The following is a 27416-nucleotide window of genomic DNA, read 5'->3' as shown; positions in this document are numbered from 1 at the left end:
GGAACATCAGGGTCAATAAAAGCACAGACACATCAAGGATGCATCGATCACATCTGGAGAACATCCAACATTCACTGGCTGTCACAGTTAACATCACCTGTACAACACATGCTTCCAGGGGGTTTCTACCCTGCAGGGTGGGTGCGTTTGTTTGGTTGTATCCTCACAGGTGAGGAGGGCGGGGCAAAAAGATGCAAGGAGGGAAAGACACTGTGATGGGCAAGTCAGTGACTCAGGCAGGGAGTCGAGACTTGATCATGAAAATGAACACGTTCTCCACTGAGGTGGTGGAACAACACACCGACAGCACCGGTCAGCACTGACTGACACTTCAGGTCAAAAGACTTCCTGGTTCAAAATGGGCAAAGATTTTTTGGCTTAAAGGTTGAACAGTTAACAATGCAGGTTTCATTGTGAAGCAGGTCCTGACTCAGAGTCATGAAGTGGGAGGAGTTATTCAGACACACTTGGTTCTGGAAGTCTCGACAGTTGGATCTACATGAAACTCATCAGTACAGAGATGAAAACATCTGGTCATTACATAAAGAGTCAAAAGCTGGTGGACATAAAACCTTGGGTGCAGAAGTTAACTACAATTCCCAAGGTGCATTTCAGCAACAATCCTCCATCATCAGGATCAAACTTCTGTCTCATGGGTCCATTTTGGATGAATCCAGCAACTATATTTTGTTTACAACTGCAACAACAAAATATTTTGTGTTTGCTGCAGCTCTGATTTGCTCCTCTGTGTGTGTAGCAGCAGCAGCTGAGGCTTCTGGGTATTTTCTTGTAACGGGTTGAATATGTTGGACCTACACGTGATTGTTTGGAGCCTGACGAGTTAAATCCTGAGGAAAAATAAAAACACTGTCTCTTTTCTTCTTAACCATCTTGTTAATCATCCCTCATTCACCAAATGTAGCCCAGTTTAAACCGTGACATCTTTTGACCCTGCAGGTCACCACACCACTGATTTCCATTCACTGTACATGTCTCCAGGACTGGGTGCTCCACCCCTGCAGCAGTGGGTGGGGTCAGGGTGGGGGTCCACCTGTCCGCTGCAGTTTTTTTTACCTTCAGAGTTGTGCAGACTGTTGGCGTAAATGCTGCGCAGACTACCAACACGATTTAGTTTCCACGCTTTACGTTTGGCTGCGTCCCCCGACGGCAAGAAGAGAGAGGAGACAAACAGAGGTGGAGGAGGGAGGATAGATTGGAGGATGAGACGACATGTTTGAGAGAAAACAGAAAAGCAAAGAGACAGAGAGGTGTCAAAAACAGATCCGGGGGGCGTGGCCTTGTGTAGGAGTGGGAGGGGCCAATGAGCACAATGAAGGGATGAAAGTGAGTTTGCAACATAACGAGACCACAACAAAAACCGGTAAAACCTTCTGTTCTAACCTGAGATTTACACACACACACACACACACACACACACACACACACACACACACACACACAAACTATCCAGCATGAACACATGAACGCTGAGATGTGGACGCAGATGTAAAACCAAAGATTTTAAGGCTCCACTGCAGTCGAGCTACGAGCTGTGTGACCTCTGACCTCTGATCATTTTAATGCTGCAAACGCTCTGTGATATTTACTCCCCCGGGGGCGACTGGGAGCTTTTGCCACCAAACCAACCTTTGCAGAGGATGAAGAACAGTCAGGGCTGTGTGAGAGGCCGAAGCTTTAAATGTTACTCAGCTTGTTTCCCTTGTCGCTCTCGTTCTTCCACAGAAGGCGAAGCGAGCGATGAGCTGATCTAAGCTACGTTATCGAGCTACAAATGAACCAGGGCTGCTTTCAAAAGGTCACAGGTTGGATCCCTGGAAGTCTGAGAAAGACTCCCAGGCTGCAGAGCTTCATTAAATATGAAGTGTCACTGCACTGAAAAAATAAAACAACAGATCTAAACTTTAAAAAATGTTCCAGAGAAACAGAAAACTCAAATGTACCAACACAGACAAATAAATTAAATCCTGAAAAAGTCAATCTAAAATAAAACAGCACAGACAAACGTCTCCTGACTGTCAGGCGTTTGCTGGACCACCTGGACTCCCCCACAGCAGCCCTCTTTGTTTCCCACCTGTCTGACCCCCGCTGACCCAGATTGACCTGTGACGACGAGCTGATTAACCTGGACTTTAAAGGAATTCACGTTCACAATGAACCAGTCAGAGGCTGCAGGTGCATCGTCCTGACGGCTGATCCACAAACACACTGACGGACCCGCTCTGCAAGAGGTGAAGCTCTGAAGGAGAGACACCCTGTGTGTAATCTGAGAGGAGTCACACACACACACTTTGTTTACTGGTTGAGGAATCAAAGAAATCCAGGTATGTGGCCGGTGAACCTGCCGGTGCCTGTGTGGGCGAACTCCACATATCTGAAGCTGTGTGTGTGTGTGTGTGTGTGTGTGTGTGTGTGTGTGTGTGTGTGTTGGTGTGGTCCTACCTGGGGGAGCTCAGCCACAGAGGGCGGTTCCCCCTCATGAATTACACCAGGCCTGGCTCTGACATGAAGATACTTCACCCGCCCTCCCGGCGTGACAGGCGGCGAGCCGGCGGCCGGCGGAGCGCGCTCAGTGCTTAATGGCTAAATTGGGAAGACTGTTACTAATCGCTTATTGAATAATGAAAGTGACACAGCTGATAAAAGATTTCAATACGGTGGATTATTTATAATATTTCACTTAAGCCTCTCTGGCTGACTAATAGGAGGGCGCTTGACTCGCTCCTAGTCAGGGAGCGTCTGACAACGTGCGGCGCTCAGGGAGAGTGTTTGATAATAAAATGGTCACAGGGAAAAAGAGGAGGAGCGACAGGCAGTCCTGATGGAGTCTCAGGGTTAAATTATATCTGATAGGAGGATAAAAGGAGGAGAGGAAGAGGATGGAAGGGACATTTAAAATGAACAGAATAAAGGAAGGAAGATGAGAGAGGAGAGATTAGAAATATGAAAAACAAGGCAAAGATAAATAAGAGGAGGAGTGGAGGGAAAAGAGAAAGGAAAGAAGTAAAGATATGACAAAAGGACAATTGGGGAAAAGAGAGAGATGATAAGAGAAGGAAATGGAGGACCTGGAAAACAAAGAGAAGAGAGGAGGGAAATTAAAGGAAAAGGCTGAAAGAGATGTGAGGGAAGAAAGAAAAAAGAAAGGCGAGGAGAGAAAATGAAAAGGGTGAAAACGAGAGTGGAGGAGGAGAGAGAGAAGCAGTCGCAGCCTCCATCCGTCACTCAGACAGCCACTTGACTTGTCAGCTGCTTGATGCCTCCGTGATGGAGAGAAGAACATTACACATCTGCTGCTGCTGCCACATCTGTTCAACCATCAACAGAGAGAGTGTGTGTGAGTGTGTGTGTGTGTGTGTGTGACACTAATGAAATAAAGAAGGAATCTGCTTTTAAATGAGACACAGAGGTAGAGAACTCAAACCAGGACCTGAACCTGGTCTGTGACCGAGACTCAAACTGACTGTTGCTGACGCAGCTGTTAGCATTAGCCTGGTGAGCTACACTTGTTTCTTTTGCTCTTTTCCACTGAGCGTTACGTTTCTACTCACAACACACAACACACAAAACAGAAATTTCTAACAAAAACCCAAACATCCAGCACCAAGATAAAGTCTGTGGGAGGGAAGCTCTCAGTTTATATGACCATAAATAAGATTATCAATATTATTTGACAAGAGGAACACAAGCAAACACAAACTGTACTTCAGTTTTTGATTGGTTGAACCGGGGGAAACTTGATATATTAATTTTGAAAGCTCTTCATTCATCACGACTTTGTAAATTCAGCATCATGTGTAACTAACTGAGTTTTCTCTTTCTCCTTGAAAAATATGTTCCACTAAAAGCTTCAGAATAACATGAAATAAAAATTCTAAACTAAAAATGAGATTAAACATTACAACTGGTTTCCACAGGTCGCACTTCAACACGTGACAAATGACGACAACACGGTGAAGGCAGCTCAGGCTACAGCTCAGTGATCTTTCTCATATAGATCCACATGAAGAGCTTGTTAGCTTCAGCAGTGTAGCTGTTTCTTCTTTCAACACTTCTCCCTGAACATGTGAGGGGCTGAATAACAGCATCATGTAGCATCACACCTGTGGTTCAGGTGAGGGACGTACACAGAAAACTGAACGCAGCATACAGTCACATCCAGTGGCCTTCTTAACCAAAATATTTTCAGGTTTCAGCTTCTCAAATAAGAATATTTAATTTTTTTCTGTGTCTTCTACGACGATAAACTGAATCTATTAATCGAGGAAATAATTGAAAGATTAATCACAATTGAAAATAATTGTGAATTCAGCCCTGGACTGTAATAAAATTACTGTTTCATGCTGGGAAATAGGACCATGATGTAAAATCATGATGTACATCAACACTGAAATAAAGATGGCTGCTGGTGTTTGCAGAGATATTATCCAGGATGTTTAGCACAATAATTCATGTAAATGGTGGATTTCAGCATCAGCTCATCAGCTTCCAGATGTTTATGGGTAGAACCAGTGTGTGAGCGTCAGTGGAAACACTCAGATCAGAGCAGAGACCAGAGGGCAGAGGTTATGTTACAAACTGATCCACACACAGTGACGTCAGGGACAAACACAGACAGAAGAAGAGGAAGAAGAGGAAGAAGAAGAAGGAGAAGAAGTCCAACACGATGAAGAGATGAGGGGCTGACGGAATGAGAGGATGGAGAGATCCTTCCCTCACAGTGGAGGTCGGGAGTCTCAGACGATCACATGACTGCGTTTCCCAACCCTGGTCCCACAATAACAGCATCATCATCATCATCATCACCACCACCACATCCCGTTCACACTGGAGGAATTGATCCAGGTGGAGGATGTTGAAAAAGGCCTGAAGATCAGAGCATCTTCTCTGACCCCTCCAACATCAGGTGACCGTTTTAGGATTCTCAGACTCGTTTCATGGGGGTGGGTTTATTGGTCGGACCTGGGCGGGGAAAGTGAGAGGCGAGGGGAGGGGAGATGGCGTTACCTTCTGCAGTACCAGAGAGGCCGTCGGCCTTGAAGTTGCTGGTGCTCTTCTTCCGCCGGTGCTTCTTGCGGTTGGCGTGCGGCGATGGTGGCGGCTCCATCTTGGGACTGGTGGTGCTGGAGATACTGGGACTGGAGCAGACCGAGTCTCCCAGGCCTGTGTCTGAGGAATCAGAGACCGATCTCAATAAATCTATCAAAGTGATTTTTGAACAACCAACAATCAATTCATGAAGTCTGACAAAACCGAAACGAAACCGAGCCCTGTTCAGATCCACATCAAGGTCTGGAGGATGAAGGGCTGGACCTGGGGGCGAGCGAGGCTATCAGAGAGGGAGCTGAGTCTCTCTCTCTCTCTCCACTCTTCACCGCGGCCGCTGACAGCTGTGACTAGCGGCAGAATAAAATAACATTCAGCTTCCATCAATATCACAGCGCGGCGGCGACACTGACATGGGCACGGTGCGTGTGGAGATGGAAACGCATGTGCACAAAACACACACACACACACACACACACACACACACACACACACACACACACACACACACACACACACACACACACACACACACACACACAAGCGCTCGTTGGCGGCCGCGTCCCCAAACGGCAGACAGCCCCAAGGACGGCCATAACTTATTTTACAATCGTTTAGTCTCAGCTCAAGTGGAAAATGTGACAACTTATCTCTGCTGACAAGATGCCATCCCCGAGCGCGCAATTAACCGCCATGGATTAACGGCCGTCCCATCTGCAAGCCGCGCTCCATCCACGTCAACCCCCTGCCCCCTCCTCCCCACCTCCCGCCCTGAGACTTCCACCTCCTCCTGCTTCACTTTCTCTCCCTCTGATTGTTTTCTTAGCCGGGTTCTCCCTCGACTCTCGACCTCATCATCAGCGTGGACGCCAGCAGCTGCACGGAGATCGGCCTCATACACTACACTGTGTTTAATTATCAATCATTTAAATGGTCAATTACAAACCAAAAAGCCTTGAAGACAAATCCTGGTTTAATGTTTTATTTTGAGACTTTAACTTCTCCTTTCTCCAGATTCAATCATTATCTTGCACCGATAACTTTTCCTGAGTAATGAGGATTTATTGTGCTGTGCTCACTTTCACTTCCACCTCCCAACACAGTGGTTTAGACATCTGGACAAACCTGTTTCAACCAGAACCATCATTAAACTTTCATTTTCACAGAGCTACCAGGAAAACCTCTGCAGTCACATGTCTCTGTTGATTTTTAATATTTGTGTTCAATATCACTTCCTATTGGCCAGATTTCCCTGTTGCAGTTTTAAAACACAGACTATTGAGTCCTGTCATTGTGACTTCAGTCCTTAAATCACTCAAGTCAAAACCTGGATCCAGAGAATCCAAGAAACAATTAAACAATTAAAATCCTGTGTTCTGTCAGTGTAGACATTCATGTCATTTAGAAACCTCACAGCACTGAGGACGTGCAGACTGTGATCACATGGCTGCTGTGTGTGTGTGTGTGTGGCCCCTGGGAGCCCACTGAAAGCACTTCACAGCTTTAAACGTTATTTGAGGAAGGCTGGAGGGCACAACACTGACGACAGAGCTGTCAGTCAAGCTTATCGTCACGGCAACACACACACGTCAGGACAGCTGTCAGTCTTGAATACAGTAACACTGCCACTTTACGAGTCACACACACTTGGACACAAATATTAATAGACACACACACTCAGCGCACATTAGCCTGACTAACAGTTAAGGCAGCATTAGAGCTCTGACAGGTGGATCAATGGGAGACAAATGATAGGCTCCCACACGGAGCTCTGCACTGGGCCCTTCTGAAGCCCAGCAGGCTGCCTGTAGTGGAGCTGCACGAGAGGACCTGATCAGTGCAGCGAGCTCCTGAGGAGGCTTCATGCTTCTTGTCAACAGCAGGAAAAAAGATGGCGGTGTTTGCTGGATCAGTGTGCTCATCACTTACCTGTGCTGACTCCAGAGTTGGCGATGACAGTGGCGTCGGTCCACTGGTCGGCGCTGGAGACGGAGTACGAGCGCTGGTGCATCCCCTCCATGCCGCGGCTGTTGAAGGACACCAAGCTGACGCCGCTCGCCATCTGAGACACCGACGAGCTGCTGGTCACCGCACCTGAGAGAGGAGGCCAGGGTTAGGAGCGCAGTCTGAGAGGAGGTCAGAGGTCAGCTCATCAGAGACAAGGAGCTAAAAGCTAAAACCACCTGACAAGCTAATTCACTTGTGTTGCATGTTATCATGTGATCCACTGTTTGTATAAAAATATTGATGAATGCAGCTTTAATTCAAAGGATCAGCTGTCGTCACGGCAGCTTCCTGTCTCTTCTTTTTTATTCAAGACTAACGGAACATCTATGGTCATTACAGCACGCTGGAGGATTTCTTTTCCAGTTCAAGCATCTCTTTAAAACTGAGATGAAATGACGTTAAGCCGGGTGGTTTCTTCTTCTTCCTCTTCTTCTTCTCTTGCAGCGCATGCGTCCGAACACACAGTCAGTCATGCAGCACACACACAGAAACACATAAAAGGCAGCGTCTTACAAGCTGGCTGCTTAAATCAAACCCTTGAGTTAGTGAGAGGCTGCATGGTCCAACAGCCGGGTGAATCGCCCCCCCTCCCTCACCGCTCCCTCACCCCTCCCTCCCTCGTTCTCTCATTACAGCTCATTTCTTGGTGCTGGCTGAGTGGAGCCAGGACTCTGATTGCATTAATATTCATGACAATAATTAGTACATGGAGTACGGCTCACTGAATATTCATGCTATTAGCTCGGGCCTCCTGGATCTCTGTGTGCTCGTGTGTGTGTGTGTGTGTGTGTGTGTGTGTGTGTGTGTGTGTGTGTGTGTGTGTGTGTGTGTTTGATTTAAGCAGCCACCTCATGAGAGCGGCTGCACTCGTGTGTCTCCACCTTTTGTTTTACGACGTCTTTCTTCAGGTGATAAGAAGCGTTTTGTGTTTCAAGGCTGAACTCCTGCTTTTTATTCTCGACATTTGAAACAAACACGTTCATGTTTCTGAGCAACAGCAGCCGTTAGTGGCACAATTAAAAGATAAATGTCGTCATGACGATCTCATTGTTGTTTATTCCTCCAGACTGGACAGTCCACACAGCTGCTTCTCCAGTTTCTCTTTAAACTGACCAGACATTTTATTTCGTACTGCATCGTGTCCTTTGTTAAAACACTTGCAGCTGTGTTAAGAAAAGTTATAATTATTATTTTTATGATTATTATTTTTTTATATGAAAAACATTTCAAAATAAGATTTTTAACTTTTTCTTTCTTGTCTTATTATTTTTTTTATTCTCTTTACTGCACTTTGAGTGAAATTTATAAATGAATAAAAACGTCTCACTTTACATTTCCTGTCTTTAACGTTTCAGTGTTTCCATCACATCTTTTATAATAAAAATATTTCGTGTGAAAACATCAGAATAAATCATTTTATTAATTACTGATTTTACTTTTAACCAACAAATGCACAGGTGATATTTGGTTTCTGAGGTAAATGACAATTTTAATATTGAGCTTTATTTAGTTTCGGCTCGTTTCCACAGAACAAAAATGAACTCAAACTAAATCTGGTTTCTGTCTCATTTCTGGTCATGATGTCACTGACTGATTTGACCCGGGCTCCTCCTCTGGCTGTGGTACATTACTGAAGCCATCTTGGCACCAATGTGTAAAACAGAGACCAGAGGATCCCCCACCCCCCCTCCACCCCTCCCACCCCAGTCCGAGGACTCACCTGGAGCCTGTCCCAGCTGCAGGCTGCTCATGTCCTTCGTCAGGCCGTTAGTTTTGGGACTCGGCACGGCGGCGCAGGTTGACACAGCGCGAGGCGGCCTCTTCCCCGGCACCTTCACCGTGGTCCTCAGCAGGTCGATCTCCTTCCCATGGACATTCTGCATGTAGTCCTGAGAGAAGAGCGGGAAACTGAGTCAGCACAGAATCAACTGTTCAGATTAAGGTAATGAGCTGAGGACGGATTCTGTGACGCATCAGAAGTGAAACTACAGCTGCAGATAATTAAACTGATTAATCCTGTAGATCCAGATCCTGCTTCATGTCCAGTTTCATCATATTTACACTCGATGTTGGAAAATGAAAAATAACTGACAAGGTAGAGTCAATAAAAGCAAGTTCTGACCAATCAGAGGACAGTCTGTATGATCGCATTTATTTCTCATCAAAAGCAGAAGACGACATTTTCCTCTTCTTCCTTTAATAACTACATTTAAGACTGAAAATTAATTGTAGCTAAACCTCATCATTTCATGTGTTTGACTGCATTTTGCCTTTTTTTTAAATAAACAAAGACACAATCACTAAATATAAATCAGACAATAAAGAGACGTGGACTGTGTGTCTTTCTCTGGAGGGACGGGATTATTCCGGATAATAAAGTTCCTAAAACCCTATATTGTACAAAGGAAACAAAGCCACACTAATCCCTCAAAGCCGCGCTGAAGTGGACGACCACTCGGACACTGATTGGCTCCGCCCGTTCGCTGACACGCCCAAAACACGACCGACCGCTGGCAGACGCCTCAACCGCCCTCCGATGATGAACTCTCCTCCAGTAAGTGTTAATGATCAACGAGAGGCGCTTGTTAAATCCACCCCCTCCCCGTGCCGCCAGCCCTCTGAGAAGGGTGGAGTGTCGGCAGTGACCTGAGAGGAGCAGGGCATTGTGGGAGGTCGGCCTCCTCTTCAACATGAAGGGGGCGAGGAGAAACAAAGCTGATGTTCCCCGCTGGGCCGGATTAAAACGACTGCATGACACTGTGATCTGGAGCTGCCATCTTTGTGAGTCACATGTTTTAAAAAGAGATATTTTTACAAAGCGGGACAATTTTTCTAAATCAGAATATTTCAGACAGTGGAGGCGTTTTGTCTTTAAAGGGCTGTTTCAAGGCTCAGACCTGGTTCAGGTCTGAACAAGGTTCAGATTCGAGTTTGGGTTGGGACCTGCATGATGTCTGTGGTGGTCCTCATAAGTGCACAAGTACAAACAAGTGCTGAGGCCCAGTGTGGAGATCATGATGCATTTGTCTCTCACAGTTTTCACTGATCCAGCTCACAAACACCTGTGTACCTGTGAGGCCCCTCCCCTTTACATTCACCTGAAGCTGGACCACCTCATCACCCTCGGACTGCTGCGTAGAAGACCACAGGTCCTCACTTTACAGCTCCACAGCTCTAATTGGTCCTCACAAAAGTAGAACCACCAGCGCACACACACATAGTCTTATTACACACACACACTCTCTCAGTGTTTCCCGCCTCCCTCTGGCAGCTCAGCTGACAAAAGGCCAATTCAAAGCCAAGTGCTCTCAACGGCGTCTTAACAAGCCACCGGAGAGCCCTCGAGCCAGGGGCCCGCTGGGTAAACCCTCCTCACACACACACACACTCACACACACACACACACACACACACACACACACACACACACACACACACACTCACACACACCCCTCCAACAGATTGACCACAGTAATTGAGCCTCCATTTGCATTGAAGAGCTTTCATCATCGGCCCGATCGTCCACATCACGCTGCGACGTCCAGGACGGATGTGTGTATCGACCAAACACACCGACAGCAGGTGGTGTGTGTGTGTGTGAGAGACAGAAAATTATCTGCATTTATCAAGTTATGAGCATCGAAGAAATTCAGTGTGTTTACAGCTTCTTGTGTGTGTTTAAGATGTGTGTGTGTGTGTGTGTGTGTGTGTGTGTGTGTGTGTGTGTGTTAAATGGATGCATACCCAGCGGCGTCAGTGTGAAAAATGTGACATGAACAGAGATCTGGACTCTGCTGACACGGAGGGAAACAGGAATCCATAAAGAGCGATGGATGTTAAAGAGGTGACGACAGATAAAGGAGAAGAAGAAGAAGAAGCAGAAGCAGAAGAAGCAGCTCTGCGCTCAGAAAGACAACATTAATAAATGGAGTAAAGACACACAGCAGGTGTTTTCATTCAGTCTGAAAGTTACAGCGAACGGTCGTCACTAAAGCTGTTTTTCCAACATGGTTTTCATTTTATGCAAAAAAAGAAAACACCTAAAGAGAGTTTTGTGGGTTTTTTGTGGGACTAATAACAACTGTTGCTGTACAATAAACTGTGCATATTCATCTGTATGATGTCTTACACAAATGATCCAAAGAGAAAAAAATATTTCTAACTTCTGAACTCAATTCAAAACTCCCACTGGAATTCTGATGAGTGAAGCATGGAGGGAAGAAACGTCCGAGCTGGACTCCAGACTTTGGTCTGACTGGTGTTAACGGTCAATTATAACTTCTCAGCATAAATACTGGTCAATGATTAACGAGAAATTAAAATAAATAAAAGCACAAAAGTGCAGACAGACACCATTCATCAGTCACAGACTTCAGGAGATCTTTATTAAAAATGACTGTTTAGCTTATGTGATTTTGTCAGGAATCAAATCATCAGAGACATTTATTTATTTCTCCCTCAGGTTTAGAGTTAAAGTTATTTGGTTCATAAAATAGCTTCATATTTAAATAGAGTGGTCAGCGTCCTCTCTGAGGTCACAGTTTGAAAAGTGAAGCAGGTAAAATCTCCACACAACTTTAACACACAGACGCACCAGAGAACAAAGACACTGCTCTGATTTTGTGCTGATTTCAGCCTGAAGCAGCAGTAGTAACATCGAGAGGCGATTAATTACTCTCGCCTTCTTTTGGCCTGATCATCTTCTCTTTAGAGGAGACTTTTCTTGCCAATTAGGTGGCATCTATTGCCATCCACTTAATTAGCGGCATTAATGTGATTTCTTTGCACATAGTCGGGCAATTAGCAGCACTGATTGAGTTTCATTCGATTAGCCTCCGCAAACATGCTAATTGACGCCCGAGCTGCAGATGCAACACGCTCAGGAAAACCTGGCTTTTTGGTGCTGGAGGGGGTTTGTGTGTGTGTGTGTTTATACATGAGTGTGTGCTGATGTGTTAAGTGATGAGTTTTAACACTAATTTACTGCATCAGCTGCTCTAATCAGTGATGGACGTGTGCAGTTTGGTGAAGTGTTTTTTTCAGCTCAGGCTGCGGAAACATCTCAGGCATGAGCAGCTCCACAGGGAATCAAACCCACAACCCCCGGCTGCAGCAGTGCCTTGCTCAACCCCACTGACCACAAGGATGCTGGGACTTCGATGTGAAGCCCCTGAGCCTGTGGGTTCAAATGGTTCAGTAGGAGTCACAAATCTTCCAGGTTCCAGCTTCTCAATGTGAGAATCTGAATATTTTAAACTGATCTGGGTCAAAACAAGTTGTTTCACTCTTTTTTCAATACTTTCATTTTACAGAAAAACAAATAAGAATTAACAGAGGAAACAATCCTGAGATTAAAGCTCCATATTTTAACTTCTCCATCAGAAGATATATTTGTGGTTTTAAGAACCAAAAACCATCTCAGTGCAGTTTTACATCTCCTCTCTTTGCTCTGATGCTTTGTGTATTTTAAGGCTCAAACCGCTCCAACATACCTGATGCAACTTGTGACAGTAAATTTCCCCCTTGATTGGAAAACTGGAGAAAATGATCGATGACCTAAATTTCATGACAAACCTGTTGTTCACTGCACAAAAAATCTGTGGAACGTGACCCGAAACATCGATCTGATGGAGACACAGGCAGAGACTCAGAGCGTGTGTGTGCGTGTGTGTGTGTGTGTGGTAATAAAGCAGCGTCAGGGCAGGATATTGTGCCAACAGGGCAGAGAGCCGGGGCAATTAGCAGAGACATTACAGCTGATATTCACATCATCAACACCGACGTGGGCAAACAGATGACGAGTCCTAATTAATGCACAAGCCATCAACATTGTGTGTGTGTGTGTGTGTGTCTGTGTGTTCTGGCCAAGCACACAGAGCGACACACAGGAGAGAGATGAAGAGCTGCAGATCGATGGAGGTCAGTGCAGACTGGCAGAGCGCTGGAGTCTAATAAGCAATCAGTGAGGGTTTGTAATGAGAGTGTGTGTGTGTGTGTGTCTTACATGCAGGCTGGGGTGGTAGGTGAGCAGTCCGTTGTCACACAGCGTCACGTACTTCTTCTTCCACTCCTTGTTGAGGGATTTACCGCTCCTCTTCAGCAGCATGCCCTGCACACAGGACAACACCACATGTTCAACACAAACTCAGGGACACAACTCGTCGTCCATGATGCAGCTGAGACAACACACAACAGTTGATACCTGAACAAAGATGCTTCATCAAACCTGCCACTACACGGCCAAAAGTATGTGGACACCTGAGTATTAAACCCATGTGACTGAGCCACCACCTTGATGAATGTGCTGGTCTGAGTCTTCCCACCACATGTTGAAGCTGCTGCAGGGATTCGCTCCCCGTCAAACGCTGGAGACTCAGTCATATGAATTGAGACTCAGTCATATGAATTCATTTACATTCACAAAAGGCTGCTTGATGTAATTATCAGTTACAGTTAATTACTCTGCTGCTGCTCTGCTGTCACATCAGTCTGAAACCTGGATCTGTGAGGAACCAGTTTCCTGCAGGAGAATCCAGGTTTCATTCGTCTCCTGTTTCGATTATCATTGAGGAAATCACATTATTGCACAAAGCTGAGTATGATCTGGTTATTTAAGAGCATGTAAATGCACCGATTGGTCTCATGAACTGCTGACACAAGTTTGGATGCACATTTTTGTTAAACTATCACTGCATGCTGCAGCGTTAACAGCTCCCTTCATTAGACTCCACAGAAATGTGTGGAAGGAGACGTCCACACAGTGAAGAGAGCGAACATCACTGAGTCTGTGTTTCAGCTCATTATGTCCTATTTATGCATTTTTTACAACATCTCGATTCTTTGATTCTCCTCTTTGTGCACACTGGAGCTAAATGACATTCAGAGGCTGTGGAGCGAAGATAACGAGCTTAAAGCCACAAGAGCGATTAAATAAGAGCTCGTTTCTGCCCAGAACAACATTTTCACTTCAGAAATTTGCAGCGGAGCTGAAAGGAGCTCGGTTTAAAGCAGCGACAGGAGAAAAGATGGAGGGAAATCAGCAGTTATTTAATTGTCTGACTCTCTTCAGGCCTGTTAACGTCCCTGTTTCACACTCTCTCTCTCTCCTACGCACATCAGCTGCGGCTGACTGACCGTTTAGGCCGAGCGACCGCCCGCTCGCCCGCCCACACTTCATTTGAGCCGGATTCATTAGGTGAGCGAGAGAGAGAGAGCAAGAAGGTCAAAGAGGAAGCGAGAGAGAGAGGGACTGAAATGGGAGAAAGAAGGATCAAAAAGAGAAGAGAAAGAGAGAGAGGTAGGGGGGAGAGTGGGAGGGGGCGGGGGGATAAAACTGTCCACTGATTAGCAATTACAGCCGCGCTGCCACGCGTGTCACTTCACTGGACCTCTACAACATTAACACTCTGACAGAGGATATTAATAGAGTCCAGCCGTGAAGGGGGGGGGTTAGAGGCACACAGCACAGGAAGAGGAGGGGGAGGGGGGTGGGATGGACGGGCCAGCTGATGGACAGAAGCCTGCTCTCCGCCGCCCCGACCGCTCAGCTTTCATTAAGGCGGTCGGTGGTGGTGGGACACAGCGGCAGGCCCGGGGTGACCCTCGCCGCCAGTGACGGCACATTTGGTGTAATTGACGGTGACATAACGCCAGGAAGGAACGCGTCAGAGTGACACAGAGGGAGGTGGAATGCAGGCAGTGGTGGTGTAAAGGACGAGATGGTCAGCCGTGAAACAAACGAGACAAATCTGTCCCTCTGGAGAGTGAGACATTCAGCAGAGCGGCAGCGAGGACACTGAATGTTTCCTGTGAACAGGAGCTGAGTTCAAACGTCATTTAACAGACTCACTGATAAGAGAATACTTCGACCACATCGACTGGACTAAAAGGCTCCTGACAGAAGTCAGTGTTTCCAGTTATGACACCTGATATATCAGAGGTACGAGTAAAGCAGTCACGCATTAACAACTGATAACTGATCTATAATCAACCTGCTTTTGTTGTTTGTTGGAATAGACAGAGGAAGAGCAGGGAGGCTGGGATTCAGCAGATCCTAATCAGATGTGATGAAAGGAAATCTCAGTCAGTGCAGGATCAGTTACAGCCAGATAAGAGACCATCACTGAAGACTGGAGTTCTACATCTGCAGAGCTGCGCCAGGTCAGATCCGCTGCGCTGATTTCTTTAACTCGAGCTCATGTCATGAGGAAGTAAAACAGAGCAGCGCGTGTGTGAGCTGCTGCAACATCTACGGCTCCCCACGGTGCGCTAAACGCGACTTGACGAGCTTCCTGCTGCTCTGAGGTGAAGGCTGCCGGCAGCCGTGCAGCTGTCAGGCCAGCTGATCATCCATTACTGCCTGTTAGCGAGCGAGCGGCAACACGTTTCCAGGCAGAGAGGACGTGTGTTTACATCAGACTGTCATCAATTAAGGGTTTTTAGGTCACTGCAGACTCGTGGGATTTGATCACTTTTAATCAATCAAAAGCCAATTTCACAGATAAATCCTCAGTTTCACAACTCAAGGGATTACAAGGACTTTTAATAACTATCAAGGGACAAGAGTTAGAAATTACATCAATTAGAAATAAACTAAACATCATCAAACACAGTCAGACCAGTTATCAACTCACAACTTTATGATTTTGAACCACTCATAAATGTTTATAAAACCCCTCTGAAGGGTCACATGACTATATTAACGATACATGTCTGAGCACTATAGATTCAGGAGCTTTATTGTCCCTTTAACAAAGAATATAGAAATACAAAAAACTGTCATTAAATTATAAACATTGACAACTTTCAGTCCAAAGGACAAAACTACAGTTTGGTGGTTTTTACAAATAACAGGAGGAAAATGCTCATTTATTCTGTGTTGGTTTGCAGGTGTTTAAAGAAATAAAGTCACTGCAGTTTCTGAGATGAAGGTTTCACAGTGGGTTCAGAAAGGTGTGGAAAGCTGAAGTGAAGGAGAATCTTTGAAAGATGCTGAAGAGGACGTTGCTCTGCAGGACTGGAGGCCTCGACCGAACAAAACCGAGGGGTGAAACAATATTTCTTACACTTCTCCCTCCAAACCTGGTATTTGGGGAGGGAGACGTCAGCGAATTAATTCTGGCTATCCATCCTGAGGATGACAAGTGATCAGTTTGCACGAGGGAAAGGCTAATTGAACGCCGCGTCCTGATGGGTAATATCTTTCATTATTCACCTCCCGGGGCTTCATGACACACACACGTCGCCTCTTATTTTACCTTCAGGAGGGGGGGTGGCAGCCATGACAGCTCACAAGGTCTCCACATGGGAAAATAGATGTGGGGAGATAAATACATCCTCAGATATACTCTCCCCTCGCTGCATCGAGGCACTTCTCCGCCCCGGTGAAGTATTGTGGGGTAGTGCTTAGGAAAAGGTCGCTAGCTTGGGGGGGCGAGGAGATGAAGTCATTTGTTAGGCATCCGAAAACGTCCGAGGGCATTAGTGAGGCTCACAACTGTGGGTTCTTCATTTAACAGCAAAACAAAGAAGTATGAGGAGCTCATGTTTTGTTCAAGTGCACACAACCAGGAATGAAGGAAAGGAAGCAATTGAGGGAAGGATGCAGGAGTCTTCTTTTAGATATGAATATATACTAGATCCAAAAACACAAAACTCCCCCGGACTCAGTTTCTCTTCTTCATACTGAGACACTTCTTCGCCGCGGTGAAGTATTGGAGCATAGTGCTTAAGAAAAGGTCGCTAGCTTGAGGGGAGCCAAGAGATGAAGTCATTCGTTAGACGATGCATCCGAAAACGTTGAGGGGCTCATACCTGCGGGTCTCTGATTAAAGACCACAGCAGTCACATGTCAGACATGTTGGATGGAAGCACAGACATTATCAGGAGCAGAAAAATGATGAATGAGTGAGAAGGGTATCAAAAAATACAACTTTCTCTTTTATCTCATCATGCGACGTTTGTGGCTCATACAACAGGACAAACAATAATTACCTTCCATTGTGAGAATCTAAGCTCCACGAAGAGAAAGAGTCTGATAAAGAACTTTGAGGTTTGTTTCCTCCTGCAGGCTGCCCATCTATTGATACACACTAATCTACTCTCTAATCACTCAATCACCCCCCTATTTTGCTCAGACAATGGACTCTCCCCGGGCCTCTTGAAGGGGGTGACAGTGACTCTTAGAGGAGATACAGGGGAGGAGATATCTGTGGAAAAGACGTGGACAAACCCTCCAGAGAACGGGGTGATCTCGAAGGGGCCGCGGCCCTTTTGTTCTTCAACGTCCCCGGAGAGCAGGAGGCTAAATTAGAGGTGTCACCCCCTGCAGACAGCAGAGCCGGACGCTCCCTCCTCTATCGCGTGGCCATCTGATCTGGCCTGAGCAGTGATCGCAGGTCATCCATCATCCCCTCAGACAGAGGGGAGGGTGGTTTGTATTGAGTCTGAGATCCAGACAAAAACCAGAACACAACAGCCACCGTTTTGTTTTGGACATCAACACGAGATGAAAACACACCTGACAGCATGTCCTGGACCAGCAGGTCACATATTTACCGTTAGAATTTGTTAAAAATTTGGTTTAAAAACCTGTTGAAAGATTTCAGAGACATTTGAGGAAAGTTTATTATTTTTTTGTTGTGGATCCTGCATCGTCTGAAAAAGGCATTTCTGAATATTCTCCTCATGAAAGAAACAGTGTGGCACATGAATCCTGCGGCTGTCGCTCTGGGTGCGTTTGACTTTAGAAAAATATTTCTCTGTTCACGTTTCGCGGAGCGTACAGCCTTGATGGCACTCTATGGTCCCTGAGTGTTTTTTAGCTAAAGAAGATCATTTCTTCCCATGTGGTACTTGACCTGATGACGGAGGGAAAAACTAATTTGTGGCCACTGTCGAGGTAAACAGAACAAACCAGAACACAGAACACAAGACGGAGAACAAAACCAGCAACTAACATCAAAACACACACACCAACAGACACACAGCAGCATCAGTCTCCACGACAAGGTCGGCGTTGATGAGGCAAGGACAGCGAAGGGCAGGCCCAGGGGAGCAGGACACAGACCAGATCAAATAAAACACCACAGAAGAAGAGGGGGGTTGAAGAGGAGCTGATTTATCTGATAAGAGTTCTGGGTAATTAATTAGAAACTCAATTATCCAAACCTTACTTCAGCAGTCTCAATTCATTAGTGGATAAAAAACCTCGCCCCTCGCTCGACGCTGACACTCAGAGAGAGACAGGATGTGAAGAAAACAACACTCCTCTTCCTCGGTGAGAGACCCTCAGGTCACTGCTGGTCGCTTTTGTCCAGCGGATCATCAGACGAGTGTACACAACACACCGAATACACACACACACACACACACACACACGTGGCATGAAACAACAAAGCGACCACAGGGACACTTCCAGCGTGCTCAGAAAAACACCCCCGTGCCAAACAAAAACTGTGGAGCGCTCCGTGGAGACCGCCGCGCCGAGGCGTAATGAGCACAATCTAAAAATGCTCTTTGATTGACGCCTGTGTTCCTTGTTTTAATTATTTCTCAAACTAAAAAGGGAAAGACAACCCTCCAACACATCCTCCATCCTCCCACCCCCCAAAAAATCTCATTTCCAGGGGTTAGTGTGCATGACAAAAATGTCATCATGGCCAAAATGGCTCCGAGCGGTGACAACCTTTCCCAGGGAAATGATATTTTTCCAATCCGGCGGAAGGCGGATCGTGTCACCCTCGTTAAAGCCTTGATAGCAGGTCTTTAATATTCACCGTCTTAATTAGGGCTGCAGTTAATTTCATTAAATTCTTTGGCTGCTAAATGAAGCAGATTATGAGACATCTTTTATTGCGAAGCGTGAAATTACAGCCTGCCCGCTGCCAATGGCGGGGCGAAACTAATGAATTACAGGGTAAATAACACCCGAATTAACCATCCAATTTAACTCCTTACAAAGCGCCCGGCGCCGAGGGGGGACGAGTAGACTTGTCAAAACCACCCAGCCCCGCGCTCGTCTGCAACCCCGCGAGAGGCAATTACAACCACGACACTAATCAGCTCCTCACAGGAAGAAGAGGAACACGACGTCCGAGGCCTTGAGACCTCTCCAAGAATCAGAGTCTGAGTCAGACTGAAGGAAGACACTCAGGATCATTTCCAGCTGGAGGTCAGGGAGTCTATCAACTGCTCAGCGGCAGCATGCATGGATGGATTATAGAAAGGGTTCAGGTCCCAAAGACCAGAGTCTCTGCATCCAGTTTGTAACATTTCCAGCTGAAAAGTCAGAGCTCACATGTTCCTGCTCTCAATGAATTTCCAGGTCATTTAATATTGGTTCCAACCCTGTGAATCACATCAGGGCTGATGTTGACGGAACCACTGACTCCCCACAACAAGTCAGACAAGGTCAAAGTTCATGTTTAATGTGTTGGGATGTGAAAGAATGAACTACACGACAACACTGTCATATGCTTTGGGAACGGTCAACTGTATTGTGTCGCAGGGCTTTACCCAGTAAAAAAACTTTATTGAAACAATTAGAGTTGACGATGCATCATTAGTCACAACCCTCCTGTGACGAGGACTTTCAGCTTCTGAGTGTCTGAACCTTTAAACTCCGTCTGAGCAGGACCAGTTCAGATTCCCTGATGGTTGGAGAATCCAGGCAGCAGAGAAGAGACAGAGAACCCTGCATCGTGGACTCGGCCTTGAGGCGAGTGCTGGGAGCCCAAATTGCTCCAGTGGAGCTGCTGAGTGGCACCAGTAAAAGGCTGTGTTTGTACTGGGCGGCTCCCAGGTGGGACCTGGTGAAAGAGTAAGAACACCGCCGTGCTCAGTGAACCCTCGCTGAGTAAATAAAGATTTAGGAGAAGAAGAAGAAACCCTCTCTGGTGTGTGTGCGGTCCCAGCGGCTCGGCTGCTGTGTCGGAGGAAATTAATTTGTCAGATTGTTGGTTTTCAAAGCGCCTCGGTCAGCCGCTTGACAGAGACATGAGCGAGCCGCTCCCTCTCTCTCCGGTAATTATGGGCTAATTAGCGGCGCGGAGCAGATGTCGGAGGAGCCCTGCGCCGTCAACAGCCTCTGTAAACAAAGCTGGACGCATCCGCTCACTTCAAGACAGAAGAAGAAGAAAAGAAAGGACCAATCAGCTGCCGGTGCAGCCAGAGTTTCCTCTGTGGTTTCATGTGGCAGTGAAGCGTCTTAGCAGGAGGCTTCAGCTCTGACTCCACATGTTTCCTGGTTCAGTTGGTGGTGCAGGTGGCACAGATACATGTTGTCCCTCAGAGAGTTAATTATCACTCATGTTCACTCTTTAAAGGACGTTCCAGTTTATCTGAGGTGGTGACTGAAAGTCATTAATGAGCCGATATGACTGAAGGTGAATATTTAATACGAAGGCTTGTATTATTTTGTTTCCTGGTTGTTGTGTCGTGTTTCTCTATGATGTTATGTTCAGTATATGAAACAGGGTTTGGCTGTGACCATGGTAACAGTTACAGGAACATGCGGCCTGAAGATCAAACATCCTGAGCCTTTTATTGATTCTGTTCATTTCTCATACAACCAGTGCTAATTATTCATATTATTTACTATTATTTCATTTCATGGTGTTTACATCCTGCTACAGGTGAAACTGGGTCTGTGTGACACCTGACCTCATACTGCCCACACACACACACACACACACACACACACAATGTAAACGTTCATTGTTGTTTGTATTGTGCTGTTTGTCTGTGTATAAATGTGTGTGTGCGAAGTGTGTGTAAATACATATAGTGTGTGTTTGTGTTAATTTGTTCTGGGTAATTGTGTCAGAATGGAAGTCTGCCTCGTCCTCATTACAGCCAACTGAGTCCACCATGTCCTGGCCTGTGTGTGTTGTGTTTTTAATGAGTGCTGGACTCTCTTAACGAAGGCGTTCCCCTTTAACAAAAGGCGAAGTGAACTGCCGCCACCTCGAGTGGTCGAGAGTCGCACTGAGAGTCGCTCTAATGAGATAAGGACCAGAGATGAGCCAACAAGTGGCTTCACACAAGTGACTTTACTCATATGCACAGGTATAACACACACACACACACACACACACACACACACACACACACACACACACACCCACAGATATAAGGCTGTAGAAGAAGAGGTGTCACTGTGTTTCTCTTCATTATTCAGCCTGACGTTGTGTTGTTCATGCTGTGATTGTGAACCGTTGTCGTACATGAACACAAAGCTCCATGAAAACACACCGTGAAGCTTCAGTGTTGTGCGGTGGTGCAACCTGACTGTACAGTGGTGTGTGGTGTTGTGGTGAGGATCGTGACGCTGCTAATCTCTCTGGCAGATGTCGGACTGTGTTAGGTTGCCGTCCCGGCCGCCTCCTTCCTCCGAGGTGCGGCGTTAATCGGTGGTCGGTTAGTGTCGGCAGGTTGATGAGGACATTTGTGGCTGTGGACGCAGCCGTGACTCCTGCCTCGAATAAATCTAAATCTAAAATATTGATTTTGTTGGACCTCGTGTGCTCACTTTAAAGTCACACTGTGAGGTGGTTAACAGTGATTACACCTGATAATCTCTACACTCAACTCAGGCTCCGACGTGTTTTATGGTTGTTTACAAAGAGAAAAAATGATTTTTACAGACCAGACTGATCTGACATGAGAAGATCTGCCACAACTTAAACCTCCAGAACGTGGAGGTAACGAGCTGTAATGAGTCGGACTGTGGTCTGTGTTGTTCTGTGAGTTCATGTTGGGGGACAGAAAGGTGACACAGACGTGTCAGACCCCTGTCTCATTAAAAACAGGTGTGAACACAGTGCTAATGGGAGGACACACACACACACACACACACACACACACACATACACACACACACACACAGAAAGTAAAACAGAGTGCAAATGGAGCGTTAATGGGGAAAAGGTAGTTGAACCTTGAATGTGAAGTGAAATCTCTCTTTCAACACACACAGTCTTTATAACACACACACACACAGACACACACACACACACAGACACACACACAGTCTAATTAGGCTGCAGGTCTGCGGTGTGTGTCGTCGATGCTGAGGAGACGAGGCGAGCGCGACCACAGGGAACCATCAAATCAATTAACGTCCACTTCCAAAAAATACAACAGGAGGAAGCTTGGTGCTCTGCCTCAAGGCACTGGGGGGGGGGGGGGGGGGGTCGGGTGGGGTGGAGGGGGGTCAGTGTGTCGGCCATGTTGTGCCAGGCCAGGCTGAGTAAGTCAGTGTCTGGCTTTATTAGCATGAACTGAACCAGAGCAGCATCTTCCTGTTCCTGTTGAGATGATTTCAGCTGAAAAAGCAGCTGAAGAGAAACGTGTCATGTTTGCGTTATTATAAGTTAATAAACTGAAGCCACGGTCACGGTGGAGGTCCACGACCACGAGGATGAGGATGTGAAGAACAGGAAGTTGTCCGGGTGAGAGAGGAGCAGGTCCTTTCGTCCTTTGAATTATAATTTCGAAATGATTAAGAACCTAATGAAGAGAGTTTCCTGCACTCGACTGAATTAAAGGAACCAGAAAGCTGGACTCTGCCTGCTGAGCTCCACCGCTGCATTAACACCACAGAGGAAGAGGAAGAAGGTGTGTTTGAAGCCGCTGGGAGCTGGAGAGGGATTTTCACACGAGGACGACGGCGTTCAGCGGCAATTACTGTCCGCTCCTCTGCGACAGCCCAGCAGGGTCTTTTCTTAAACCAAGACCCCGAACACATACAGCAGCAGCACGCGCCTCCCTCGCCCGCTCTCTCTCTCTCGTTTGTCAGTCTATCTCTATGTCTCTCGCCCGCTCTCTCCTGGCGAGGCGGCCCCTAATCACAGTTGCGATTTGTTCATTAGGAGATTACAAACGAGGCAGCAGCGTCGACACAAGAGGCGCCGATTAGTGCTCGCTAATTGCCTGATTTTGTCAAGAGACCCCCCCACTACCCTTCTGCCACCTCTCTAACCCCCCCCCCCACCCTCTCGCTGTCTCACCCGCCGCTGCTCCAACATGAGGGGAGCTTGTTTGCAACAAATTAAGAGCCAATTCAGGTGCTCTCCTCGCCATCGCAGCGGGGGTGTGTGTGTGTGTGTGTGTGTGTGCTCGCTCTCCCCTCCTTCCTCTGCCTCCCCCTCTTCTTCTTTTATTACTTTAAAACGCTGCTGCCAACGCTCCGATCAAAGAGCTCAGGAAGAAAAAGATGAGAGGAAAGGAAGCAGCTTTGAAAGGGAAGAGAGAAGGACATGAAGTAGGACATGAAGTGGATGAACAGAGGGAGGAGGAGGAAGAGGAGGAGGAGGTGGAGGTGGCAAAAAAAAAGACAGAAAGAAAAGAAGAGGAGAGGAGAGCGACAGAGGGAGTGACGGTGAAATCCCTTCCCTCTCCCTTCTCCTAATGATCTGGTTGGAGGACCCAGGAGAGCCCCTCGCTCTAATTGATGTCAAGTGTGTGATTTCACTGTTAATCAAGGCCGAGCATCAAACACAGAGCGAGCGGCGGAGCAGACAGGAAGTCTCAGTCTCACCTGTTTGATGGGGATGGCTCGCCCGCTGCCGATGCTGTCGGCTCGAGCCTCCAGGCCTTTCTTGTCCTTGTCCGGCTCGCTCGCCTTCCTCGACTGTGGACCAGACCAAACACACGGCATCATTATCAACACTGAGTCGGACTCAACCGCAGAAAAAACACGTGGGACGTTTTAAAAACCTTTGGCTCAGGAGACGTTTCTCCCACACGCTGCTAAACCTCATTTCTCCTGTGTGTTGCCACCATGTTACAGCGTCTTCCTGGTTACAGGTGACTGACAGGAAGTAACCCCGAGCCTCACAACCAGGCTGCGACTAATCAATACTGTCATCATCACGTCATCTAATGATCAATTAATTAGTTGCTTTGTCAGTAAAATGGCCTGATTTTTACATGCACCACTGATGCTGCAGGGATCTGTGATGGTTTTAAATGTACTTCAACTTTCTGTTGTCAAATACAATGTAATGTAAATGAATACAGTATCATTAGAGTATTACAGGACAGACCTGCCACCCTGGACCCCCCCAAACCACAGGACAAGTGGTTTCTTCCAGTTTTGCCACATGTAGATGTTACACAATAACACACAGTTGATTATTTCCTGTTGAGATGATGTAATGAATGAAGAAGAGACTGGTTCAGGATATCCCTCCTCCTGTTTGGCTTCCCTAATCATGTCACATTTGATTCCTGTTGTGTTTGCTACTAAAATTTTAAAATGAAGCCAAATTTAAATAATTCACAATTATGCTTTGATGTATGATGATCCTTTAATGATCCCAGACCTGGTGATGTCAGGACCTGGAATCATTCCCTCTTATAAATAAGCAGCGTCTTGTGTTGTGGAGTCAGACTCACGGTGAAGAGGTTGGAGCGGCGTTTGGACTGCTTTCGGACGGGCGTTGGTGTGTTGGTGGTCTGCGGCACATCGATGCGGAGCTCCTTCTGGCTGGTGCTGGGTGTGGACGGCACCGACGATGAGTAGTCGCTCAAACTGCCGCCGCCGTTACTCGTCTGGACGGACAGAAAAGAGCAAGGAAAAAAAATCAGGAAAGGAACTTCAACATTTCTGTCAACTTTAATTTCGCAATAAAAGCTGGAATAGAAGCAGATTCTGTAAAATCTCACAAAACGGTTTCACAGGTATTTGAGTCTATGATTGAGAGCAGTGAGTACAGAGTTCATTCAGTTGGATTAACTCTTCCTGTGAATGTAGGAGAAAAGTTTCCTGGTGTTTCTCGTGTGTTGGACGTCTCATCAGTGTAATCGGTGTCTGGGCGCGGCGGTGGCCAACACTTGGCAGTAATCAGTGAGAGCTAAAGATGCACCGAGGGCTGCTCTGTGGAGGCGGCGGGAAGATAAACACGGCTCTCGGGGGACGTGGCGGCGCTGCTCAGACACACTGAGCGATGGCTTTTTAATGAGAAATCGATGGAGGATTGAAGGATGAGGATCGAAGAGCTTAACGGCCTGAAGCTGGAGCAGCACAGGGAGGGAGAGTCTGAGAGCTCCTCACTGGGGGGTGGACTTATCACACAGTGAGCTCGTTCATGTGGACACTTTGTGTGTTTGTGGACGTAGACTGAGTGTGTGTTTGGATCTCATATGCTCTTTAACAACATTAAAATAGGAAACATTACATTCACAAAATAAAAGTCTTTTTTAAGCTGTTAAACTGCACAGTGTACTCAGTGGTCGAAGGTCGTGGGAAACAGCTGAGAGCCCCAGAAATAGTAAGTGAACCTTGAGCTCAGATGCATTTGTCAGACTAAGTAAAAAATAGGTTTAGTTTTCATCCATTATTATATATTATATATTTAAAATGAGACAACTGTGGAAACTCCTGCTGATGAAGAACACGTCAAAGTCTTCACTGTAATATCAGCGTCAGTTCAACTGTCTACAGATAAATGAAAATTTGATCAGCTGATGCTCCCTGACTCTTATTGATTAAAAATAGTTTCAAAAACTAAATGGAGCAGAGTCAATCAGCTGGTTTTACTGTTCTTTATATCATGTTAAACATTAAACTTTGACTTGGAGACTTTATGAGGACAAAGTCAATAAAGAACAAATAAAAAACTGCTTCTACCCGTGTTACCTCCTCTGTGTATTTGTAACTATTTCTTTACTGTAGAACAGTCCTGTGTGTGTCTGTGACCTCTGACCTGGCTGATGTGGACGGCCGACACCTGCGTGGAGCAGACGGACGAGTGACTCGGTGAGTTGGGGAGCGACTTGCACGGCCCGATGGACAACTGCTGCTTCTTCCTGGTGGCCACGATCTTCTGGGCGACTGTAACACACAGGTCAACACAACATGAACACAACCATCAGTCAAGATTACACCTTAATACACAGTGAGGAGCAGAGCAAGGACACAACAGTAAGGACCATCGTAGTGTTTAACACCAGAGGCTTAAGGTCTGAAGGTGATCACATGACAGTGAGTCAACGTGACCATGAACTTTCAGAAACATGAGGCACTGACACTGCAGCTGTTGTGTGTTGTGTCATTGTGTTGAGAATAACATAACAGTCAACGTCAAACAGGCTCAAATGTTTTTTCTGTCATTATCTGAACGGCTTCGTCGCACTGTGGAGGATTTTTTAAACATCTCAGAGTTTCTTCTCACTCTCTTTTTGCTGCCCTTGGCTCGGCCCTGTGTCACCTGGAGGTAAATGTTTACGACTGGCTCCTCATTAACGAAGCCGGGGGCTTTAACGAGCCCAATTAAAACAATGGTTTCATCTGCGAGGGCATGAAACAGGCCTGTGTTTATTGGAACAGAGATAATGGAGTCACTAAAGTCTTAACTCTCTCCTGTCTCCAACAGAACGATCCTGAGACACAGCGTCACAGTGTCACTGTCACACACACCATCACAGTCACACACACACGTCACACTCCTCACACACCATCACAGTCACACACACATGTCACACTCCTCACACACCGTCACACACACCATCACAGTCACACTGTCACACACACGTCACACTCCTCTCACACCGTCACAGTCACACACACCGTCACAGTCACACACACCATCACACCCCGTCACACACACCGTCACAGTCACACAGACTGTCACACACACCATCACAGTTACACTGTCTCACACACACACATCACACCCTCACACACCGTCACACACACCGTCACAGTCACCTAGTCACACAGACCGTCACACCCTCACACACCGTCACACCGTGCTTGGAGGCTGCTGGGGCCGAAGCCTCTCCCCTCACATACATGTCGGCGTGCCGTGCTGTACCTGGCAGGCTGTATATTACTTTAAGTGTTAAGAACAGTTATGATAAGCCTGTGCTAAATATTTAAACTGCACGGTTAATGCAATTTAACTTTATCCATCAATCTCAGTTCTGCTCTGAGAAGCTGCCATTTCTTCTAATGGGAACGTCTCCCCTCTGATCAGATTTATGACGGGGCTGCACCACCGGGTGAGACATAAGGGGAGGGGGGGGGTGAAGCTGAGTCTGCAGTGTTTCAATCTTCACCGTTTAAAATCAAACAGTGAAGCTGCAGATGTGAGCCTCTGTTCAGTGTAGGAAAAGGTTTTACTTTAAACACATGAAAACATCAAACAGCTGTGATTCTCACAGGTAAAGGTTCTGCCGACCACAAACACGACCACGAGGCGGCGCGACAATGAGGTCAGGTGTGTTTGTCATGTGTGCACTTGTCCACATGTCACACACTCAAATGCTTCAGATGTGTGACGCCGACGCTGAGCTACAGCTGCTGGACAGCGTCACATTTTCTTCACCTTCACAAACAC

At 46.6% G+C, this 27416-nt stretch overlaps 1 protein-coding gene across 3 annotated transcripts in view; it reads right to left on the bottom strand.

Moving 5' to 3' along the window:
• The window catches only part of agap1 (ArfGAP with GTPase domain, ankyrin repeat and PH domain 1), a 116614-nt gene that overhangs the window by 24668 nt on the left and 64530 nt on the right, over window positions 1-27416 (bottom strand). For 2 of the 3 annotated variants that reach the window (XM_071479654.1, XM_071479652.1), the window contains exons 7-13: window positions 25782-25909; window positions 24472-24627; window positions 23612-23704; window positions 13076-13180; window positions 8792-8960; window positions 6994-7158; window positions 5026-5187 (exon numbers count right to left, since the gene is read on the bottom strand). In XM_071479654.1, coding sequence (XP_071335755.1) covers window positions 5026-5187; window positions 6994-7158; window positions 8792-8960; window positions 13076-13180; window positions 23612-23704; window positions 24472-24627; window positions 25782-25909 — 978 coding nt within the window. The remainder of the gene's footprint in view (window positions 1-5025; window positions 5188-6993; window positions 7159-8791; window positions 8961-13075; window positions 13181-23611; window positions 23705-24471; window positions 24628-25781; window positions 25910-27416) is intronic. The other variant, XM_071479653.1, reaches the window with a different exon arrangement.

Source organism: Trachinotus anak, unplaced genomic scaffold, assembly GCF_046630095.1.
Source record: "Trachinotus anak isolate AG129_WGS33_773 ecotype Australia unplaced genomic scaffold, CSIRO_AGI_Tana_v1 ptg000006l, whole genome shotgun sequence".
Classification (NCBI taxonomy): Eukaryota; Metazoa; Chordata; class Actinopteri; order Carangiformes; family Carangidae; genus Trachinotus; species Trachinotus anak.
Note: the sequence above shows the minus strand (reverse complement) of the source record. Positions and strands in the feature narration are given on the sequence as shown.